Source organism: Fimicolochytrium jonesii (genome assembly GCF_025526975.1).
Source record: "Fimicolochytrium jonesii strain JEL569 chromosome Unknown EV422scaffold_11, whole genome shotgun sequence".
Taxonomy (NCBI): domain Eukaryota; kingdom Fungi; phylum Chytridiomycota; class Chytridiomycetes; order Spizellomycetales; family Powellomycetaceae; genus Fimicolochytrium; species Fimicolochytrium jonesii.
In genome coordinates, this window is record NW_026515678.1 from 701,235 (window position 1) to 724,602 (window position 23,368).

The window sequence follows — 23,368 nt, forward strand, 5'->3', positions numbered from 1 at the left end:
GAACACGCGCGGTCGGACACGCGCGAAAAGCGGTCTCTCGCACCCATCTGCGAAAGTCTCGCGGAGGGTGTGACGTTTGGCCTCGTTTGGAGACGACATGGATAGGCACTTTCCCACGTTTGAACACTCACATAGGGGGGGCAAACTCCAACCGCTCTCATCAGCGCAACGACATATCACTGGAGGATAGGACAGGGCTGGTAGTGGCTGCGTAGTTGCGCAATTTGGTCGCCTCAAAACCACATATTCGCCGCCGGGCACATCTCGGGAACCAGACGAGCACCGTGTCTCACTCGCTACAACGACACAGACCAGGCAGTTCAAACGAACAGCATGTCGCTGACGCAAGGGGACGTAACGCCGACAGCAGTAGAGGACGATGCTTGCATAGATATCCCTCTCCCAACACGACCCAGAGGCTTCGAAGTATGGGTCGAAATCCCAACCACGATCTCTGCACACGGGCCCTACATCCCGCCCGCTCGTCCAGCAGCGCCAAAGGTGAAGCGAGAACATGTCAAGCGCCGGCCAGTGGGTGCATCGAATCGAAAGCGGCCGACCATTATTGTGGAGGAGCCACCAGGACTACCGTTGCGACGGCCGAGAGGACGGCCGAAGAAGGATGGAATCACGTCGCCTGGGAGCAGTAGGAGTGGGAGTGGGATACGGCTGAATAGGAGTGAGAGAAGTGTTGTTGAGTCGCCGCCACCGCATTTCCCGTTGTTTGATTCGGCGACGACGAGGGTAGCGGCAGAAGGAGAGATCAGCGCGGAATTTACCACTGATGTGCGAACGATGCCCGCCGCTATCCGGTTCATCGTATTCTGCTACGGGTTCGCGGATTACATAAAGTGGACGCCGCTAGACGTCGAGTTCCTCGAAGCCGAACTCCTGAAGGGCGACAGTCTCTACATCATCAACGTCATCATCAAACTCCTCCAACACGTCGTCAAACCCACCACCGTAGTCACAATCTCGAACTGGCAAGAAGTGTTCCGAGCCCAGCTCTACAGCCTCGCCAAATACCACCGCGACACCGGCAAAGTTCAGTGGTCCGCTGATCTCCCGTTTCCGCTCTTGGACCTCGACCGCCGGCTCACATTGCTCATCGCCCTCTGCGAACGGGTACTGCATACCACAAAACGTAACGTCCCATCGCATCTACTAAGAAATGCGTCGATTATGCCCGTCGGAATCGAACACGTACAGTCGCAGCAGAAGAGCTACGTGTATTGGCATTTCCCTGTGGGCAGTTTTCGGGAACGGCTGTATTGTCAGATTTTCGAGCATTCGGAGGAGATGGAGACGTTTATGCCGGATGTCGGGGTAGTGGATGGGCGGTTTGCGGTGGACTTTGGCGATGGAGGTGGAGATGCGAACCTGGCGACGGATGAGAGGGATGAACAGGATTGGAGTGTCGCTGTTGATGAGAGTGGCAGTATACCCGCGGGTGACGACGTCGGGCAGGGGAATTGGAATATACCCGGAGAAGTGCAACCTACCACTTCCAATATGTCGCTGTGGAACTCCAGTGTCCATACGACATCGGCGGTACATGCTGGAGGCAGCGCAGCGGAGATCTTGCAAAGTTCGACGGCCTCGGCTGTCGCCCCGGATGGGAATCCTGTATCACAGGAAGCAAATACACCGAATGCTGGTATTGCATCGAATCACTGGGAAGCATCTCAGGAATCAACAACGACTCAGACGCAGCAACAACCACATATGCGATTCTACATTGTGGCATCCGATGCAGAAAGCTGGACTTCGTTCCTCAAAACAGCACTGTCCAGCAATGTCCCCGCCCATCAAGCCTTGCGACCCGCCTTCCTCACTACAAAATACAAAACAGGTTTCTTTGAAGCTGCCGCCGACGAAACCGCGGACGACGATACTATCGACGCACCAGTCGCCCCACCATCACCCAGACGACTCCTGGAAGCCATGCAGTCTGAAGAACGCAACAGGCTGGAAATGCAGAGCACGGAGGAGCAGGGGTGGCTGCAGCGGAGGGCGGATGCTCGTGCGAGGAAGCAGAAATCGAGAGCGGCTAAGAAGTTGGCTCTTGTTGCGGCGAGGGAGGGTGGAGATGGGGAGGATGGGGATGAAGGTAATGAAGGTGGTGAAGGTCTTGGCGACACACCTTACGAGCCACCAGCGAAGAGACGCAGAACTTCGCTATTGCCTGGGAGTCTGGCCGAGTCGGCGTTGTCGACGCAGCGAAGTCAAGCCGACGTTGCTCCTCAAGATGGCAAAAGACCTACCAAACGCGGACGAGGACGACCTCGGAAAAGTGAGGGTACAGCGCCCAGAGGGAGACGGAGAAAAAACTCTTCCGACATGGACGACGACGAGGATAGCGTCTTGACAGCAGCCGAACGTGCTGAAATAGAGCAACGCCTTTTGGCAAAACGAGCAGCGGGCTTAGATATTCGCAAACGCATGGCCAAGGGTCTCTTAGATCTCTACAAGGACGTCGATACCCACTGCGCCAACCTACCGCCCTTAGACGACGCCCCCTTCTGGTCCCGCCTCTCCAATCAACTAGGCCCATACCTCCCCATTCCCAACTCACCCTTCGATACCCGCATGTGGGTCCGCAACGTCTACGGCCTCCAATTCGACACCCGCCTCACCAACCAACCCACGTCCTCCATCATCAAGAACGTGTGTAGACACCTCGTGGACAACCTCAAGCACTACCCCGCCCACGACCCTTTCTTCGAGCCCATCGACCCAGACGATTTCCCCAACTACGCCAAAATCGTCACAAAGCCCATGGATATTAAAACCCTCTACGTCAAGCTGATCCTGGACGAGTATGCGGATTTCAACGCCTTCCTTACCGATCTGCACCTCATCTTCCGCAACTGCCGGCGATACAACGAGCCCCACTCGCGGATCGTGTACCAGTGCCTCCAGCTTGAGTTGAGTTTCATTGAGGTGGCTTGCATGCTGGGGATTGTGACGGGCCATGTGGATAGCGAGGTTGTGTTGGCGCTGAAACCGGACCCCTTTGAGAGGTTTGCGGATTATTTGGAAGAGGATGAGCGGGAGAAGGTGACGGCGCAGGAGAAGGCGCGGAAGAAGAGGGGTAGGCCGAAGAAGAACGTTGATGTTGAAGTTAGAGTCGAAAGAGACATTGGAGATGTGTCGGGTACTAGTACGCCGAGAAACGTGCAGGCACAGCCGGACGGCGGGACGGGCGATCCACCGCAGTCCTCCACCAGCAGCCTAGGCATGTTCGGTTTCACGGCCCAGTCCGAAGATATCAACGACAATCAGATCATGTCCGACCATGGGATCGGGCAAGACATCTCGTTCGGCGAGCCTTCGTCCAATAGCGTCGATAACGGGCTTGATTCGAATAATGAGTTTGGCGCTATCATGCCGTTACCGCCGGCGCCCGAGACGGCCCTGCATGCGTATGACCACGACCATCACCATCTTGACGACCATCATGACGAGCGCGGGGCAGAATCAGGGCCGTCGGCGGCGGTGCTCTATGCCGCGGCGTCGACGTTGGCGTTGGCGAGTATATACGGACAAGCACCTGCAGCTGTCGTGCAGAATTCGGCCGGTTCCAGCACTGAGATGTATGCCTCCATGTATACACAACGAACCATCGCCTCACAGCGGAATCAGGGCCACGAGAACGAGGATGGGAACGGTGATGATGAGGGATCCCCGTTCTCGTTTGCACGGCCGGGAAAGGAGGTTTCGGATCATTACGCTTCTACTGCTGCCACTAGCCCAAGGGCGACTTCGGCGGATAGTCAGCGATCCCAGGTGACTTCTGATTCTTCGGACGTGTATGGAGGGGTGTATGGAGGGTTGTGGGGGCAGACGCAGGCACCAGCGGAGGTGCAGGCGCAGGCGCAGGCGCAGGTCCACACGCTGATGCAGATACAGCAGACACGCCCACCCTCTGCCACGCGAGTTCAAGCACCTGTAGCATCGTACAACGAGCAGCGTACCTCGTATCCCTCGCAACAACAGCAGCCCAGAACGCAAGGGCAGTTGACGAGCAGTTCGGTGACGGATGTTTCTGTCGGTAGCGCGTATGGCGCACAAATGCAGCAACAGCAGCATCCATCCGCGGCTGACGCCTCGACCATAGGGCTGGATTCGCGGAGGTCTTCTTCGTACGCTTCGCAACACCAATCTTCTTCGTATTCCGCCCCATCGATCGTCACCTCCGCCTCGTACATTCCTGCTCTGCATCCTAACCTGAACCGATCTTATGCCCAGCCGCAACAGCCGTATCCCTCACTGTCAACGGTCAGTTCCGCGGCCTCCGTCCCGTCAGTGCAGCCTGACGCGAATCGATCCTCTGCCACTCAACAATATCCCAGCGAGAGGTCGAGCGCGAAGGACGAAGCCTCGATAGCAGCGGCGGCAGCGGCTGTAAAAGCGAATCATATGACACTTGAGGAGCTCCTTGGGGATAATGATGATCCATATACGTATGGAAGTGAGCCGACGGCGCTGGACACGCTTGCTGCTACAGCTACGATGGGGCTAGGGACGAGTACGGTTGTGTATGGGCAGCAGCAGCGGATGAATGAGTGGACCACGGTGGAGGCCGGAAGGGTGTCGCAAACGGCGCAAAGTCAACCACAGCAACAGCAGGGGTTGGCTACGGGGTATGGAGGACAGGTTGAGACCCGGCAACGGACGGCTCCCGCTGTACCGCAGCCGCAACAACATTCGGAATACGGGCAAACGGCGAGCGAATCTCGACAGGGACTCCAATCTTCGTTGCGGGTCCCGCAGCAGCAAGCGCCGTCTACTCTACCACAGGCACAATCACAGCATCATATGCCCTACCAACAGCAGCCGCATCAACAGGAGGAACACCAAAAGCTACCGGAACCAGCGTCACAGCAGTTGCGAATTGAGGAATTGCTAGGCAATCGCCAATCACCGCGACAACACCGGAGCTTGCAGTTGCCACAAATGCAGGCTCAGAATACCGCCAATCCCAACGATGCGAGGCATGAGCCTGCGTGGGCGGGTACCAACAGCAGTAGCAGTAGCGTTGATGGGCAGGGGACCACCTCGGCCTCGGTGCAGCAGGCACGGCAGTATGGTGATGCCGCGGCCGCGCCTTCGACCGCGTGGCAACAGCACAACTATCAGCAGCAGCAATCTTATGGCCAGTCGAACCCGCCGGCATTACGATCAGCATCGACGGAGAGTTTGAACAAGCAGCGCCAACAGCAGCATGCGCACACGTACAACGCGCACACTCAGGCTTCGTCATCACCGGCACGGAAAACCACGCAGAGCAACGAGAGCGCATTGTCGGTTTCAAATTTGTTGTATGGTGGAGATTCCACCACCTCGTTCAAAGGGTCAACGGGGACGCATGCGGCTGGAGCTGCACCTGCAGCGCCGCGGTTACCGCCCAAGACCAATACGAGCCAACATATTCAACAAGCGCTGCCCACCATGCAAAGTCAAACGTCGTCGGTGTCGGTGTCGGCGAGTGCCTGGAATAGTGTGTATTTGTCGGAGACGCAACAACAGTCACTACCGGCGCCCATACAACCGCCGCTGAACCGGAACATTTTCTATCCCTCACAAACGCAATTACAACAACAACATTCATCCCCGGCAACCATGCAGCCGTCGCTGACTCATGGTGGGTACCAACCCACCCACTCATCGCAGGCGCGTCAGTTGCAGCAGACCGCGGCTGTCCATATGCGGTACAGTAACTCGTTGGCGGCCGATAGGAACGGGGCGGCTGTATGGCGGCGGTGAAGGGAACGCTACGAGTGGAGGTGCGAGAACCAGTTCGGGGAGTACGCACTATACCGGTCAGCAACATCACACGCAAACGCAACCCCAACCGCAGACGCAGACGCAATCGGTCGCGAGTACGAGTGCGCGTCCGGTGCAGTATAGTTCACAGGTACATCATCAACAACAGCAGCAGCAACCACCGCGGTATGAAGACGGCCAGCAGTCGCAGCTTTACACTCAGTCGCAGCCGCAGCAGCAATCGTCGTACGCGTTCGAGTGGCCGCCACGAAATCCCCAGCCGTCCCGCGTTCCAGCACCAGCGCAACAATCTCAACAACAACCACAGTACAGATCGGAGCATACCGACCAGCGACAAACCCAGCAGTATCAACCATTGTCCGCCGCGTCATCATCCTCATCTGCTTCCGCACCGACTCTGCAAAATGATTGGTCGACCAGCAGCACCACACATATCAACATCCGCACAACCAGACCACTCAACAGCAGCAGCAACCAGAGCCAGGCAGCGGACCCGAGATACCGTGATGCGTCACAGCAGCAGCAGCAACAGGTGTTTGGAAACCAGAGTCAAAATGCGAATGCGAGTTCAAATGCGTACCCCGCGGCGTATGGGGCGAGTGGGTATCGACTTTGAGGTAGCGGCGGGTGTGGGTTCGGAAGTGGATTGGGAGGCGAATGTTTTGGGATGCTTGGAAAGAGTGTGGGGAGGGTGCGACAAAGAAGTGAAGGGAAGATGAGGGTATTGATAGTAACATCAGAGGGAAATGGAAGGCGGTAAAGCAACTGCCTGTGCTTTTGAGCATAGTAATCATTAATGCGATGCATAACAAAATGTTCTATCTGTGCAAGGATTTTGGCGATGACTACCAATGCTTGAAGTCGCCCGCTGGCGTTCGTTACCTCATATTATAGCCATATTTTTGCTCTTGTTGCAACATCTTTGTATCTTTGTGTATCGAACGTTGAAGGGCCAAGACGCCGAAGACCCATTCGACGGCGAGACGGCCAGCGGCCAGACGCGTGGGAAAGGAGAGAAATGCAACAGCGAAGATCAGCTAGATCAGCTCACGCACAAGCACAACACCGATTGAATAGAAGCCTTTCGCAGAAGAAAGGACGGGCTGTGCAGAGTCTACTCTGAAGCAGACATTCGAGCATACCACGGATGCGACGTCGAAAGGATGACAGTCGATACCCTATCCCTGGACGCCATCAAGCGGCTAACGGACATTTCAACGATCACGGCGCAGCTGCGCGCGGTGCTGGAGGCAGAGAGCGGGTCGGATGCCCGCCTGGCGGAGCTGATGGAGACGCAGGGGGATGTTGATGTCGAGAGGAAGTTGAGGGAACTGGATGCTTTGCGGTGCGTTCGGGGTGCTAGTGAATGTGGGCAGTCTCAGGGCTTCGGTGCGCACTACTGGGAGGATTTGGAGGGAAGGGTCGAAGCGCCGCCGAAAAGCCTAATGGGCTTCTCAGCCGGGGCATGGCCGTAGCTTCCCGCATGGGCAAGGACAGGCACATCCTAACCGATTTGTCGAAGATACTCATCGGTGTCCCTTCCTTTTTCCCACGTAGTTTAGCCCGCAGATCGAGTTTGTGCGGCACGACGCGCAGCCGCTGCTGAAGGTGCTGGGTGAGACGTCGACGCTCGCGGAACGCATCAGTGGGAAAGTCCGCCAGCTGGATCTGGAGCAGGGGAGGGTCAAGGCGACTATTGGGCTTGTGGATGATATTCAGGAGTTGCAGGTACGTTGGGTTGGATTTTCCAGTAGAGGTGCAAGCTTGATACCGGAAGGCTGAAGATGGGGGACTCTTTGTATGTAGAAATGCGCTGTAGGAGTGGACAAAGCACTAGCGGCCCTCGACTACGAGCGTGCCGGTGATTTCGTGAGCCGATACCTCAGCTACGACCCATCCGTCGTCGAACGGATCTTCGCTGCCTACGCAACCTCCGACCAGGACGCCTACTTCCCCACCATCAAAGACGCCGCTGACCCAACACCCAAAGCAGCGTCCTACTTGGAAACGCTCAAAAAAGCCCAGCAGCAACTGACCGACGTGGCCATGGACGAGTTTGACAATGCCGTTCAAGCGGCGAACGAGGAGGCGATTCTGAGATACTTTAAGATTTTCCCGCTCGTGGGACATCATGAGGTTGGGTTGGATAAGTTCTCGGCGTATATCTGTGGCAGTATCTCCAGGCAGTGTCAGGATAACATGCGGGAGTCGGCGGATCAGCCTTTGTTTTACGCGAAGCTGCTTACGCAGTTGTTTGAGACGATTGCTATGATCGTTGACCGACAGGAGGCGATGGTCAACTCGGTGTATGGACCAGGCAAGATGCTCCGCGTTATTCAACGATTGCAGCGCGAGGCGGATATACAGGGGTCCATCATCCTCAACGCCTTTTCCGAGCGGCGCCAGTTGCAGCGGAAGGTATAGTACAAAGAGTCATTGCAGATTTCAGCACCTCTCGCATTCCGCGACTGACATTGTACCCTCATGCCTAGCTGGCAGACGTAGCAAAGTACGAAGCCAGCCTCCGCAAAAAGCCTTCTGCAACCGCCCCGCAAGTCTCTCTCGACACGCTAGTCGAACCGAGGGACGTCGATACGGTGCTCAACGAGCTCGCTTTGATATCACAGAAAGCAAGGATCTTTGACCGGTTTCTCCATGTTCGCGCTGAGGTACGCAGGAGACGGGTTTGCTTACGTGTCTCTACCGCCCCATAATTCTATCATTCCCTAGGGTGAGGCGTTGAAAGTCCGCGAAACGCCCGTAACGACCAGCACAGACTGGACGAGCTCGCTAGACGGCGAAGGCGACGGCCTAGTCAAAGTCAGCAAGCTCGACGAGCTATCACAGCAGCTGATGAGCGATTACGTCTCCCTCGAAGAGTATTTTATCCGAAGGAGCGTCGAAAAGGCCATGTCGATCGACACCCTCGACAATCCCAACGACCTCACCTCCAGCAGCGTCGAGGATGTCTTCTACATTCTGAAAACGTGCGCGCGGCGCGCACTGACAACGTCCGATTCGAACTGCATATCGGCTATCGTCAATGGGATTGGAAGGATATTAGAACTGGATTATATCAATATCTTCCAGAGTCGATTAAGTGCGGCGTTCTCGATGGGGGTTGCGGAGGCGGGTGGGGTGAAGGAAGGTGCGGGGAAGAGTGGCGGGTACATGGTGGTACTGAACAATATCGACGTCAGCTGCGAGTACATTGTCAAGCTTACCGAAGAGCTGGACGACGAGGTTGGGCGGCTATTTGCGCCATCGCAGGATCTGTCGGTGGAGAAGATCCGGTCGTGTCTTGGTGTGCTGTCGGAGTATGCTGACAGTTTCCGGAGTATCTTGAAGGTGCGTTGATGAGCTTCGCGATTGATGGATGCTACTCTTCATCTTTGGGTAACGAAGTCGACATTTCCTAACCCCTTCATTTTGCATCCCGACAGACATGGATAGACAACATCTTCAAACAGCAAATGAAACCGCGGATCCGCCCCCTTCTCCAATCCTCCTACCTGCAGGATGTCAAATACAACATCACAACCTCCGACGAATACGCGCAACAAGAAGTCAACGACGCTTTCATTAAACGCTTCATCCCCGGCTGGACAAAACTCTGCACCCCATATAAACGCGGCTTCTCAGAATGGAACCTCGACCATACGATGGGCTGCATGGTCGATTTCATGGCGCGTGAATGGGAACGCTTCGTGATCCAGATGTTTCGGTTTACGCAGCTGGGCGCACTGAGGTTTGATCGGGATGTGAGGACTGTGGCTGCGCATTTTACAGCGACGCTGAACACGCATCATAATGTGGATACGGGGACGACCTCGGCGTCTTCTTCCCCCGGTAGATCGGGCAACGCCGGTGGAGCGCGCTGGTCAACGAGGGAGAAGTTTGCGAGGCTGAGTCAAATGTCGACTTTATTGAATTTGGATTCCGTGGAGGAGGTTTTGGAACTTTGGGGGAAGCCTGGGGCTGCAGGTGGTGGAGGCGGGGTTGGAGGCGGTGGGGCTGCGCAAAGTGGAGGCGGGTCGATTACGTGGCGGTTGAGTGCAAAGGACGTGAAGAAAATTTTGGCGTTGAGGTATGGTTGCCGTACGGTCTGAACGGACATGGCGACAACCCTTATCAACATGCTCTTCTTTACCTTAGGGTCGATTTCAATCCGGACACCATCGCCAAGCTTGAGCTTTAGATGGAAGCTTAGCGAGGGGTCTCAGCTGGGAGGCCTCGGCTGGGAGACCCCGAAGGCCGTTCTAATCACGCACCTCGACTAGGCGGGCACGTAACGCCTACCGTAACAACGGTAGCCTCCTTAGAACATTCAGCGTCGTACGGACAACAAAGATGGATGGACATCTTTCAGGGGAAGGTGTCTTCAACGCGACAAAATCTCGCCGCCGTACCGCCCACTCTACCACGTTTCCTCTTGCGGGATGCGACCCCAGCGCTGTTTCCCCTCGGCGATGGCCGCTTCTCACAACCTATCGCCCGTTCTTCCCCGCACTGGGCCTCTGTAGTACCGCGCTGTATGTGTTCTACCCAACTGCCCGCCATGTTGCAGACGGGCACATCTTATTGTAGCGACAATTTGCATGAATCATACATAAGGGGTCTGGATCTATGAGTTGGTTTACTTCTGTTTTTGTACGGCTCCGGCGGCGTATCTATGATCTGTTCCCGCTGGAGCGTTGTCACGGTCTCACAGATATCACTGCGAATTAAGAAATCCCACATCTTAGGCAGTATACGCAGCGATCGGGTTGTTTTCTAATCATTTAGACGACAGCTCGGGGATAGAAGGCCTACTGATAGATTGCAAACATGCCTCCAGTCAGGAGTGATGAATGCAACCACTGGTCTCATAACGAGGATCATCATGTTCGCTTTGACCAGTGGTTGCATTCATCACCCTGTCCTCGGCTTTCAGCTCATGCTGTCCGGCAACACAGGGCCTCGCAGACCAAGTTGTGCGTCACACAACTTTCTTTGGAAACTACAACACTGCGGAAATTGGTGCAGGATAACTTGCCTTCAATGTCTTGATTCTGGTGGAGATCCGGACTCTCTCTTCTTGGCGCAACTCTATAGGGCTACCCCAGGTGGTCTCTTTCGCGGCTCTCATGACACGTGAATGCCAGTCCGCCGGCGTCGTCTTCAGAACGTCCGCGATGCCCAGATCGTCACTGATCGCCTGCAGTAATGCAAGCGCCCCCATCGGTTCCCAGTACTACGCGCCTGATGGTGTTGGCCCAGGGCCGTCCCGGTGAATTGCTGTGTGGATCGGGTGTTATCAGATAGTTATCTTTTGGTGGCTGGCAGCTTCATTTCGACCAGAACCCCGCGTGTGGATTTATCCCAGGGTAATCAAGGCCCACAGGATTCCCAGGATTTATCCAAAAAGAGGGGATAAAATGGCGATGTATGTAGATTTACCCGCAGGGAGGGAGGGAACGAGGGGCCGAAGAATCTGAACGCAAACGGAACTCCGCCTTCGATTATCCTCATCACCTCAAGCAAGTTCTCAACGGAGATCGCGCGGGAATTTCGGTCCTCGGACCTCCATGCGGCTACTTACAATATACAACTAGGGACCGTCCATCGCTCGCCACGCAACAAACACCCGCATTCATGCAAGCTCAACTACCTGCGATACCAGCGGTATGCAGCCAGGAATAGGCACCCAAAACCCGTGGTGTGATGATCTTAATGGGAAATGAATCCAAAAACTTAAACGTGGGAGAAATTTTGTAGATAGGTATCATGACGGCACTGTGAGGAATCTCCGTTGCAGCACAAGCCTCAAAAAACGGCCCTCAAAGGCGACCTTCCTGTATTATGGTATGGATCAGGGCAGGTACCGCTGCATTCGGGTGGGAATATCCTACGAGAAAACTGTCAAAGACACGCATATAAACAGTCGGTGGTTCGTCAATATTCCCACGGGTATCTCTCAGGTATACCGCAATCCCCACAACACAACACCTATCCCCAACCAGTGCACCGCTTTGAAGGTGGGACTGTGTCACTCTGTCATACCGCTTCCCTGCCTCGCCTTTTGGCCAGCTGTAGGGCAATTGTCAATTCACGACTTCCATATCCCGACACGAGGGCGATAACGAAATGTCAAGGCCTAACGAAGAGGAGATAAAGCTGAACGAGGTGGTCGTGGAGTCCACCGCCGCCGTCCCACCAGCCATCCCCGGCGACATCGCAAAACTCCCCGCCGATGGCTTTGCCGCCGCAACCGAGGCCGCTACGGAGCCTCTGGACGCCAAAGCGCCGGCGGCTAAAGGCTTCTGGGCTAAATTGAAAGCGAAAAAGGCCGAGCCCAAAAAGGACCCAGGCCCGCCGCCTGTCCCCGTCTTCCAACTCTTCCGCTTTGCGTCGCAGTCCGACAAGTTGATGATTATCACCGCCTGCCTGTTCAGCGCGGGTGTCGGTGCGTTGATGCCGGTGTCGATTTTGATTATTGGAGATGTGCTGGGAAACTTCTCGGGACAATCGACCGGTGCCATCCCGGCGGGCTTTGATCTGGTCGGCGCGATGGTTCCGACGATTCTGAAGTTCGTGTATTTGGGATGTGCGACATTGATCGGTGGATACCTCACGCAGATGTTTTGGGTGTTGACTGGAGAGAATCAGGCCAAGGTATGAAGTACCGCCGCGAAATCCATATTCTGGTGAATAGCGTAACTTACCAGGATCCCCTTTCATTAGCGCATTCGTGAACTCTATGTTCACAGCATCCTCCGCCAAAACATCGGGTGGTTTGACATGGCCGAGGAAGGGTCCCTCACCACCCGTCTCGCCCAGGACACGCAACTGATCCAGGACGGTATCTCGGAGAAGGCCGGTTTGATTATCCAGACGCTCGCTGGTTTCGTCGCTGGTTTCGTTATTGCGTTCTTGAAGGGATGGAAGCTTGCTGTTGTCATGTTGGCCTCTTTGCCTGTTATGGGTATTGTTGGCGGTATCATGATTGCGATCGTGACCAAGTATGTTGGAAAGGGACAGGATGCTTACGCCGATGGTATGTGTGGACCATGCAGTTAAACTTGCTCAAACCCGCGTATCGGTGGATGACTGCGAACTCATACACGGCATACCATTCACAGCCGGGGCAGTCGCCGAGCAAATCATCGCAGGAATCCGTACCGTCTATTCGTTCTCCCTGCAAAGCCGTTTCCAGCGCAAATACGAAGTGGAGCTCGCAAAGGCGTACCAGGCCGACCTGAAGAAGGGAATGGGAATCGGAGCAGGCTTCGGTTCTTTCATGTTGACCCTCTTCTGCACTTACGGGCTGGCCTTCTGGTATGGGTCCCGCTTGGTCATCAATGGAGAGATGGAGGGCGCCCAGGTCATGGTTGTCTTCTTTTCTATGTTGATGGGTATGTTGGCGCGATCGTCTTCAACTTGTGCTCTCCAAATTGGGCATCGTATCACCATGGCTGACTCGCAATCCATTCGACAGGTGCAATGTCCCTCATTATGCTCCCACCCAATCTCTCCGCCATGTCCTCCGCCCGAGGCGCCGCCTCGAAAATTTACGCAACAATCGACCGTGTCCCCACCATCGATTCCGGCTCCGACGCCGGCCTCAAACCCACTAAAACCGCGGGCGAAATCGAGCTTCGCAATGTCAACTTCCACTACCCCTCCCGCCCGGACGTCAAAATCTTCAACGACCTCACGCTCACCATCAAGCCTGGAAGCACTGTGGCGTTCGTTGGACCCTCGGGCTCTGGCAAGAGTACCACTGTCTCCATGGTCCAGCGGTTTTACGACCCGACCTCAGGCAGTGTCTTATTGGATGGCAACGACCTGAAGGATTTGAACGTCAAATGGCTTCGTCAGCAGATTGGTGTCGTTGGACAGGAACCTGTGCTCTTCAACATGAGCATCAAGCAGAACATCTTGATGGGCGCCGTGGATGAGGTTACGGAAGGGGACCTGATTGAGGCGGCCAAGAAGGCCAACTGTCATAACTTCATTATGAAGTTGCCGAAGAAGTATGATACCCTTGTCGGCTCTGGAATGTTGTCGGGAGGACAGAAACAGGTGAGCTTGAGAAAGGTTGTGCGAGTGCGATCTTGCGAGCATTTCTAACAGAACTCTCTGCATGTCCAGCGTGTCGCGATTGCAAGGGCTCTGATCAAGAACCCCAAGATCTTGCTGTTGGACGAAGCCACGTCAGCACTCGACACCGCCAGCGAGCGCCTCGTGCAAGCCGCTTTGGACGCCGCTTCCGCAAACCGCACCACCATTGTGGTCGCACATCGTCTCTCAACCATTCGCAACGCCGATCTCATTGTCGTGATGGACAAGGGTAACCTAGTGGAGAAGGGCACCCACGACGAACTCGTCGCGCTGAACGGTGTTTACAACCAGCTGGTTCTCAAGCAAAAGATCAAGACCCGCGATGACGACAAGTCGCAGCATCACAACGGTGGTGGATCACCACCGGAATATGACGACGACGTTGTGAATACCCAAGCGGTAACCAAAGACGACGACATGAAGGACTCTGCCATCGTGGATATGACCGTGGAAACGGGCACCGGTCTCGACAAGAAGCTCAAGCTGTTCGACAAGCACACCCTCGCCCGCCAAGCATCCATGATCAGACGACAAGAAGAGGCCGAGAAGAAGACCGTTACCGCCAAGATCGAAGATGCGTACATGTGGCGCGTCGTGCAGATGATGCGCCCCGAGTGGCAGTGGTTAGCACTCGGATGCACAGCTGCCGCCATCGCCGGGTGCGTGTTCCCCGTGTTCGGATACACATTAGCGAAAGTCGTCACCGTCCTCCTCTACAAGGATCCCGCCAAGATCGACCCGGGACCGTTCCAGGGCGCCAACCTGTACGCGTTCATCTTTGTGCTGATTGGGTTCACGGCGTTCTTCTCGTTCTTTGGACAAGTTTACATCTTTGAGCGCGCGGGTGCGGCGCTTACGAGGAGATTGAGGGCTGAGGCTATGCATGCACTTATGCGACAAGAGGTTGGGTTCTTTGACCAGGAGGGCAACTCGCTGGGAGCGTTGACATCGCGATTGGCGACGGATGCTGCCGCCGTTTGTGACATGATCACCAAAGTCTGGGGCGACGTTGTGCAATTGGTTGTTACCGCCATCGCCGGTCTGGTCATCGGCTTCGTACACACATGGCAGCTCACCCTCATCGTCCTGTGCGCGGTTCCCTTCCTCCTCGGCGCTTCCATGTACGAGTCCAAGATCCACCGCGGGTTCGAAGACAAGACCAAGAAGTCCTACGAAATGTCTGGCGACGTTGCTTCTGAAGCCATCAAGAACATCCGTACGGTGAGCTCCCTTTCCAAAGAAGACTACTTCGAAAGCAAGTTCGCCGCCGCTATCGAACGCCCTCACTACCTCGCCCGCCGCAAGGCGTTCCTGTCCTCCCTTGGACACGGTGCCAACCAGGGATTCCAGATGTTCACCAACGCCCTTGGATTCTACGCCGGTATCCGCCTCATCGAATCTGGCACAGTCGACTTTGAAAGGATGTTCATCGTCATCATGGCCATTATGATCTCCGCGCAAGGAATGGGTCGTTCGTCAACGTTCACGACCCACATCGCGAAGGGCAAATTCGCCGCGTTCAAGACGTTCGAGCTGCTGGACCGCAAAACGGAGATTGACCCTGACGCACCTGGATACTCCCACGACACCATTGAAGGAGAGTTTGAGTTCAAGGACGTCGCGTTTACCTACCCCGCGCGTCCCGACCAGCCTATCTTCACCGGTGGGTTCAACCTCGCCGGCAAGACCCGCCAAACAGTTGCCCTCGTCGGCCCCTCCGGGTGCGGCAAGTCAACGACCATCGGCATGCTACAACGGTGGTACGACGCAAAAGAAGGCACGGTCTCCGTCGACGGGCAGAACGTCAAGAGTTACCAGCTGAAAGAAGGCTTGAGGCGGCATATGGCGCTTGTAGGGCAGGAACCGGTATTGTTTGATATGAGTATTCGGGAGAATATCATGTGGGGAACGGATCGGGAGGATGTGACTGAGGAGGAGATGATGGAGGCGGCCAAGATGGCGAATATTTATACTTTTGCCAGTGAGTTACCTCAAGGTATGTTCTTGTCCCTATTTCGTATGTCTTTCGTACCTTTTCGAGTGATATCACATGCTCATTGCCCATTCTTCTTTTCATTAGGCTTTGACACCCCCGTCGGAGACAAAGGCGGACAACTCTCCGGAGGTCAGAAGCAACGAGTCGCCATTGCCCGCGCCCTCATCCGCAAACCCAAACTCCTCCTCCTCGACGAAGCGACCTCCGCACTGGACTCTGAATCCGAGAAACTGGTCCAAGAAGCCCTCGACCGCGCCGTCGAAGGCCGCACGACCGTCGTGATCGCGCACCGTCTCTCGACGATCCAGAACGCCGATATTATCGCCGTTGTAAATAACGGACGCGTCGTGGAGCAGGGCACGCATTTTGAGCTGTTGGATTTGAATGGGGTTTATACGGATTTGGTTAAACAGCAGGATTTGAATGTTCTTGCTTAGGTGATATCGGGTGGATGGGACGGTAGTAGATGCGCAGAGCGTAGCTCCTCAGATATTTTGTCTTTTTCACTACGTAGTCGACGGACGTTTTCATTTTGCTGCATACTCCACTTTACTACTGCACTCTTCATGCATTAATCGTGTTCATTCTTAATGAGAATCTTATTTACTTGATCACCGCAAATAGCTAATGCTTGCTCTTGCCAAGCTTCCTGTTGTGTGTGCTTAGAATTGAAGAAGGTCCTTGGTGACTTGCAAATACCAATAGTACTGTAGATTAATCAAACGTTGACCTCCCGGCTTTGCACCTGGACGTCGACGATTCCCACGACCAGTAACCCTTCTTTGTCTTGCGCAAGGCGTACTTGGCGTCATTGAAGTCCCGATACCCACAATAACCAGCTCGGTGATAGCGTTCGTATACGCAAAGATACCTTCTGCGCCGCCGAAGCTCCACTTCCACTCGGGGATTCTCAAGCATCTCGCAATCCAGAGCTTTTGGTCCCTACTTCATGCGGCCGAGAGCTTACGATCTATCCATGCCCAGCGACGGAGTTCGCCTTTTGACGGGACGCTCCAAATGCTGTCAAATTGTAATTTCACCTTGAGATTCCATCAGCTCCTCCGACTCCAGCATGCGTACAGGGACACAGCTCTATTAATCTAGCGGATGTTTCAGGGGTGTATTGATTTTCAGTCGTGAATATCGACGGGGGTGTCAGGGCGAGATATCTGGGGGGCATTTAGGACAAGCTTAAACCTCCTTTTTTTCGTCAAGCCACATTTCTGCTGGCTGAGCGGACAGACTTTTCGCGAAACGAGTCTGCTCTCTCTGCGGTTCACGAATAGCCTACAACCCCATGGAAACCCTCGCAACCCCGAGACGGGACCGCCTCACCCAAATCCATCATAGTAACCCGTCATAATACCCGTCACCTTGAGCCGCCCCACGCTCGGCCCCTTCCAAGTCTAGGCTCTGCACCCCTTCACATCAATCCCTGAGACGTGAGAGTGTCCTGGATTGCCCAGATCTGCCCATGACAGATCATTGCAAATCAACGGGCAAATCACGAAATCAACGGGCATCTTGGCAAAACACCGCACATCATGCATGACGAGCGGGGAGACGACGAGATGCAGATGCAGAGGCCAGGGTTGCTGAGAATCACCAGACCCTGTGCGCATCATGACGACGAGGAGAGGGCGGCGAACAAGCTTTTTGGGTGCCCTTCTTCGCATGGCCGACGGCTCCCACACCCCGTCTGGTAGAGTCGATCCTTAAACTCACAAAGGCGGGAGAGCGGAAAGTCATAGACGCCATGCCATGCCTGATATACCGGACCCACATTTTGCTACACGATCTGCATCGAGTGACTGCATCGACGAGCCGAGACCAGCAGTGCCCATGGGTCCCGGCTGATCTCCATTGCTCTAAACTGAAGAGTCTATTCCCAGATGTCGCCCTCACCTGGGAATAGACATTTTGGGCATGGACCGTGGGAGGCATCACGTCAGATATTGTTTGTGGATGCGCCGGCGGATGGGCCTTGCATCGTCGTGCCCCTTCTCGGCGGCGGATGTTCCCATGGTCTGTTCGGATCGTATGTGTGTAGCATCGAAGGCGTTTTCCCGTATCCGTATGGGTGCGGTGTGGTAGAGGAAGAAGGCGTGTGAGGCGCGCAGAGGATGGGGCGAGGGGGCCAATGCATCTGCGTGCAGAGTGTCGGTGGTGAGAGTTTTCTGAGTATACTTCGGTACAGGCAGGCATCCGAGATGCATTTCCAATGGACGTCTGGTCGACCTTATGCGTGGTTGCGGTTGTCCTTTGAACATTCCTGCCCATCTCGCACGGCGTTTTCTGATTTGCAGAGCGGGCATCAAACCGCCACAAATAACGAAACGAGAGCTTCCAACATCAATGATATGAACATGTTCACTAGCGCGAATGCCAGCCATCCTGAATGCGCTCTCGCCGGGTCGCATCCTCCTCTATAGACGGGCGTAGATGACACGCAAAAGTAGCAGCAGTTGCAAAGACGCGCAATACTCTCGAAACAGTGTCATCCCGACAACGAAGACAACACATATTCCAAGCCTAATCCGAGAAGTTCCAAAAAGAGGTTCCGATTATACGTTTTCAACTATTATACAGAGCACAGACATGTCCGAAGCAACACAAGGGGTATGGGATATGGGGGGTTTGACCAGAGAGCGACCAAAACCGGAGAACATGCCCGAATAACAGCAAAGACTACATGTTCACGTAAACGTGGGTATGAGGGCCGGGGGGGGGGGGGGATCGCAAACGCTTCCAGAGCATATTTGCAACGACAGATAAAACAGATTAAGCGATGAATGTTATACATCCAACTCCAACACCCCCGTCTCGACCCCCGCCGACGCGCTCCTCGCCAACACACTGGGCGGGACCAGGAAATCAAAGTAATCCACGCTCGCAACCACCGTGTTCGGCGGGAGGAACGGCCACCACAGATGCGGGGGCGGCGTGGCCAGCTGCGCGCTCACTGACGAGTGGCGTTTTGCGCGCAGCGGCGGGGTGTTGACCGCTGAAGAGGGGGTTGATGTTGAGGAGGAGGCGAGGGAGGTGAGGGATTGGGTGTGGAGGGGCGGTGTTGCGGCGCCGTGGATGTGCATTTTGGTAGGTAAGGTGGATGTTGATGCTGAGGATGGTTGTGTTGGGGAGGATGCAGAGGCGAGTTGCGCGACGGCGGTGAAGACGCAGGAGCTGAGCATCGATGACACGGTTGGGACGATGACGTGGAGTGTCGCTGCGGTTGCGGGAATGTCGTCGGCGTCGGTAGTTAGGACCTTGGGTGTACTTGCGTTGACGATAGCGACAGTCCTTGAAGATGACTCGGTTTTGAGCCCCAAAGCGGAAAAGTTCCTATTCAAAGTCGACGGCGGCGAAGGGAGCTGGTGGTGCGGGTCGATGAGTGTTGCTTCTTTCGTGAGATCCGGGTTGGACACTGGCGGGGTTATCAACGCAGAGCTGGGTGTGGGGATCTTTGAACCGGTGGAGCGTGGTAATGATGTCTCTTCCAGAACACGGCGCGGAGGGAGGCTGCAACTGCCAGTGAAAAGATCGCCGAGAGACGAGCAAGGTCTTCGCACGCCGGAGCTGCTTATGCGGTGCTGCACCAGGATATGCGAAGGGGGTTGTTGCGCCTGGTTCTGGTACTGATTCGGTTCCAGATCCGGATGGTGGTGACCTTGTTCACGAAGCTGCTGTTGGAGCTTGGCGTAGGTGTACGAGCTCAGCGCCAAATGGTAACCTTGCGGCCGAGACATGTTACAGGTTCGCCCTTGGTTCGTTGTTGTAGGTACTGAGAAAACGTAACCGAGGAAAGAGCGTCGCGTTGCAAATGCGCGCCCTGGGCTCAGCTCTGAGCACTGTCCAGTCTATGAATGTATGTCAATGACAGAGTGCAAGGGTCTGGGATGGGCCTTTCGAGTGCTGGATCTTATAGCTCCCCGCGCGCGGAGGGATGTTGACAAGAAGGCGATGTTGGAGGTTGATCGTGAACGCAAGAGTGCACACCTCCGGCTCTGGCGAGCTGGAGAAGCGAATATCCGATTATGTATGCGGGATGCTATATCCAACCTTCCAAGCTTGCGGCTCCGGGTATGTATGCTTCGTCGCTAGGGGATAGGTATTGGGGTCTGGGCACCGATATTGCACGAAAATCCGTGAATCTCGTCCAAGACACTTTCAGGGCTCAGGGCCAAGGGACCACGCACGAGAACGGCGACGTTGATTTGCCGGTAACAGTAGAATCGTTGAAACGTTAACTTAGATAAAGCCGCGCAAGGACGAAATTGTAACGAATTTGTAACGACCAATTGAGCACCGGGTGACAAACCAGGGACTGGACTGTGTCCACCGTGTCCTGATGTAAGGGAGACGGGGGGACAGTTTCCCGCAGCGGAATGTGCCCTTTTTTCGCCACCAGGGGGATGAGCGCCGGCGGGGTGGTGGTCTAGACTTGACGGAGGCGAGGAGGCTCACGCCGTGTCCGGGGGTCTAGATCTAGAGCGCGGACGTGTGTCTGACGGTCTCTTGAAGGATGTTAAGGCGCGCGAGGAAGGCGAGGAAGACACGGGCACCTTCTGCTAACGCGATTCCGTTTCTCGAAGCGTCGTTTATGGGATGTGGTGGTTGTGCCGGCAATAAAAAACCCGTGGCGACGTTCGAGATGCCCAACTCCGAATCCTGCTTCGTCCGAAGCGGCAAAGTGGAGCGCGAATGTGTTTTGTAAGCGACACGGCTTGCGCTAGGCGTGAACGAACAGAACAACGACGCCAAGCTGAAAGGGCTCCTGAAAGAGGAAGGAGCAAGGTGGGGGACGCAGGACAGATGGCTTGCCTGTGTTCAGGTACGCCTCGAGTTCCTGAGAAAGCTTCCAAGGGATGCATCATTCACCACCCGGTTCTTATGCCAAGGCCTGGCGACGGAAAAATATCCAGACACTTTCCTGAAAGCTGGGGAATATCTCATGTTTATTCGGGCGCCGGCCAAAAACATCCATTTTCATCACATACCGTAGAACTTTTTGCAAGATTTACAGCAACAAATTGATATCTGGACGGCATTTCCAAAATCTCGGTGAGGCTGGGACGCGGATACCTGGTAAATATCGCCCGAAAACCGTCGAATAAATTCTGCCGTGATGATCATGTCCGATCGGTTGGTCTCCCCCTGCGGTGAACTGCCCTCTTCAACCAGCCTCACAGATAGGCGATAACAATACGTGGCGGATACCCGAAATGGAAATGGGTCATGCCTGCAAATACATGGGGCTTGGCAAACCGCAAGCGCCGATTAGCTTTGAGCAGCATTGTAGGTTGCTGCGTATCGTGTTTTTCAAGCGAATGTCGTGTGGAGTTCCGGGCTAGTCCGGATCGCAAGCCGGACTTTTGGGAGAATAGCGAGGGACAATAGAATACGGGTGCATGTGCGTATACTTGGGGGGGGGGGGGGGGGACACGAGGTGAGATGAATGGGATACGGAGAGCCTTGTTCGCACCCAAATGACGGGCTCCGTCGCGTTATGTAAGCTTCATTCGCGGAAACGAACGCTCGGTAAGGCACATAAATTATACGCAGTCGGAGAAGGGCACCGTAGACTTCCTATCACAAGAAAACATGGCAATCAGGTTTCCATGGTATTCTTCCATTTCCAAACAAAGCCCGAACTAGGATAGCGATTGCCGGGAAAGGCAAGACAGCTCCGAGGTTAATGCAGGTCATGGGAGCGAAATGCGGCGTCCAGCGCCCAAGCCGGAAAATTCCCATTCATCGAAGGCCCGGTATGACATGAAGCGAGCATCGCCAGCTCATGACAGTGGGTCAAGCACTGGCAAATGCGCACAGCCACACCTTGACCCCTCATGTAAGGAGATTGACCGGCACACCGCCAGCCTGGTCATGGACGACATGTCCCCCGTGTCCAAGACTTTGCAAGCTTGTTTTCGACATATGCTTGAGAATCCCGGCATCGAAAATAACCTGCTCGCATCGGTGGGAGAGGCCCTGCATTGAATGGTAGCCGAGAGAAGGATGTGTGTCCCGGGCTGTTTCCCGTCTCCCGTGGGGGAGTACATTTTTCCACCGGCCTATCCGGATTCCGCTAGGATGTGCAGACGGGCGAGGGAGGGTAACGTCTGGGAGGGTAACAGGCAGAACGCAGCGACGTACGAGTTCGTAGTACGAGGATCAATGGCAAACCTTCCAGGGCCCGGATGGGTTCATACAGCTGTTCGGCTTGTAGGGACTCTGGGGAGACATCGAGGGGGTGACAGTCTCCGCACACTTTTGAAACGATGGGCGAGATCTTCGCTTTGCCTCCCATTGTGACTTACACATTCCAACTGCGAGATTCGAGCCGGGCGACATGCTCGTTGGACGAAAGAGGTCCCCTATGCTTGCATCTCCCAGATCTCTGGCTCGCCGTTCTCTTTCAGAGTAGCAACCATCTGTCTGGCGCGGGAGGGGAGACGTCGTCACGGGAGAAAAGGTGTCCGAGGGAGTGACACTCTCCGAGATCTGCAAAAGCGAGTGCCATTCCCCATCGAAAAAAGGAAGTAACCCGCGATTCGCGAAATCTCGTGTTTTTCGTCGGAAGCGCAAATGGGGTTATCCCTTCCTGTGGACCTCTCTGGCGCCCTTGCAGTATGAATCATGTTCGGAAATCGGTGGCGGGCCGGGATCGCAATGACGGAGGCAGCGTTGGTAGGAAAGTCGTGATCCCCGTCCGACAAAGAACTAGACTCCGAGACAAAGTACAGTACGTCTCCGCCGTTATTACAATTTTTCACCGCAAAATAAGCTTTGTCGGACTCGTATTGCTGTAACACGGCCCGTCAAATGCTTCAGAGTTTGTTTTGGCTTCACGCGAAGGTTAGGCACGCCCTGCGTCGCCTTCCCGTCCCAGTTTCAGAAAAACGGCACCGGACCCTCTCTGAGAGGTTTGTGCGAGTTGTCGACCATATGATGGATGATATAGTACGTGGATTCGAACCATCCACGTATTCGCACTCTGGCAACAAAAAAACAAACAAGGGATGCGGAAAAGGATTGATCATCCCAGAAGCAAAAACCTTCCAAAGCACGCACCCTTCCATCGCCGCGTTTCGCCGCGGCGAAAGCCGAAGTGAGATATCCGGCCCCCCGATGGAAAGGATGGGAAAGCTTCTTGTAGCGGAAGGTGGGCTACGTTCCCCAGGAAGCTGCTTCTACCGGCGTTCGCATAACCGGAAGGTTGTAGATAGACGGTGAGTGCGAGCTGCTGAAATGGACGAATGCAGTTGCAAATCCCACTCGCAAGGCTTCTATGCACGTCATCGCGGCGTGAGTGTCTTAAGACTTTGTCCATAAGCGGTGGATCCCGAGTTGAGGAAAGAACTGCATGCCTTGGTCGAAATCGAGATCGATATACTCGGTTGAGGGAGATCATCGGTCTCATGAGCATGTCCAAACTCTGCAAACAGGAGGGCCTCTTCAAGTTCGGCGTGAAATCAGAAA

At 55.0% G+C, this 23,368-nt stretch overlaps 4 protein-coding genes across 4 annotated transcripts; 3 read left to right on the top strand and 1 right to left on the bottom strand.

The window, feature by feature from the left end:
* Positions 1 to 333: 333 nt before the first annotated feature.
* On the top strand, positions 334 to 6,406 carry EV422DRAFT_567495 (uncharacterized protein; the record flags this gene model as incomplete). The annotated part of the gene is made up of 2 exons (XM_053072541.1): positions 334 to 5,647; positions 5,742 to 6,406. The coding sequence occupies 2 exons, from the start codon at positions 334 to 336 to the stop codon at positions 6,404 to 6,406; spliced, it is 5,979 nt and encodes a 1,992-aa protein (XP_052925796.1).
* A 547-nt stretch (positions 6,407 to 6,953) lies between these two features.
* EV422DRAFT_567496 (COG4 transport protein-domain-containing protein) lies at positions 6,954 to 9,988 on the top strand (the record flags this gene model as incomplete). Its single annotated transcript, XM_053072542.1, has 7 exons — positions 6,954 to 7,261; positions 7,353 to 7,518; positions 7,597 to 8,208; positions 8,283 to 8,459; positions 8,521 to 9,138; positions 9,234 to 9,877; positions 9,946 to 9,988. 7 exons carry the CDS (start codon positions 6,954 to 6,956, stop codon positions 9,986 to 9,988), a joined length of 2,568 nt encoding a protein of 855 aa, XP_052925797.1.
* A 1,569-nt stretch (positions 9,989 to 11,557) lies between these two features.
* EV422DRAFT_620045 (P-loop containing nucleoside triphosphate hydrolase protein) lies at positions 11,558 to 16,499 on the top strand. Its single transcript, XM_053074088.1, has 6 exons — positions 11,558 to 12,444; positions 12,514 to 12,826; positions 12,912 to 13,184; positions 13,268 to 13,854; positions 13,924 to 15,889; positions 15,974 to 16,499. The coding sequence occupies exons 1-6, from the start codon at positions 11,917 to 11,919 to the stop codon at positions 16,324 to 16,326; spliced, it is 4,020 nt and encodes a 1,339-aa protein (XP_052925798.1). The 5' UTR covers positions 11,558 to 11,916; the 3' UTR covers positions 16,327 to 16,499.
* Positions 16,500 to 18,684: 2,185 nt separating this feature from the next.
* Positions 18,685 to 19,635, bottom strand: EV422DRAFT_506364 (uncharacterized protein; the record flags this gene model as incomplete). Its single annotated transcript, XM_053068555.1, has 1 exon — positions 18,685 to 19,635. One exon carries the CDS (start codon positions 19,633 to 19,635, stop codon positions 18,685 to 18,687), a length of 951 nt encoding a protein of 316 aa, XP_052925799.1.
* Positions 19,636 to 23,368: the final 3,733 nt, after the last annotated feature.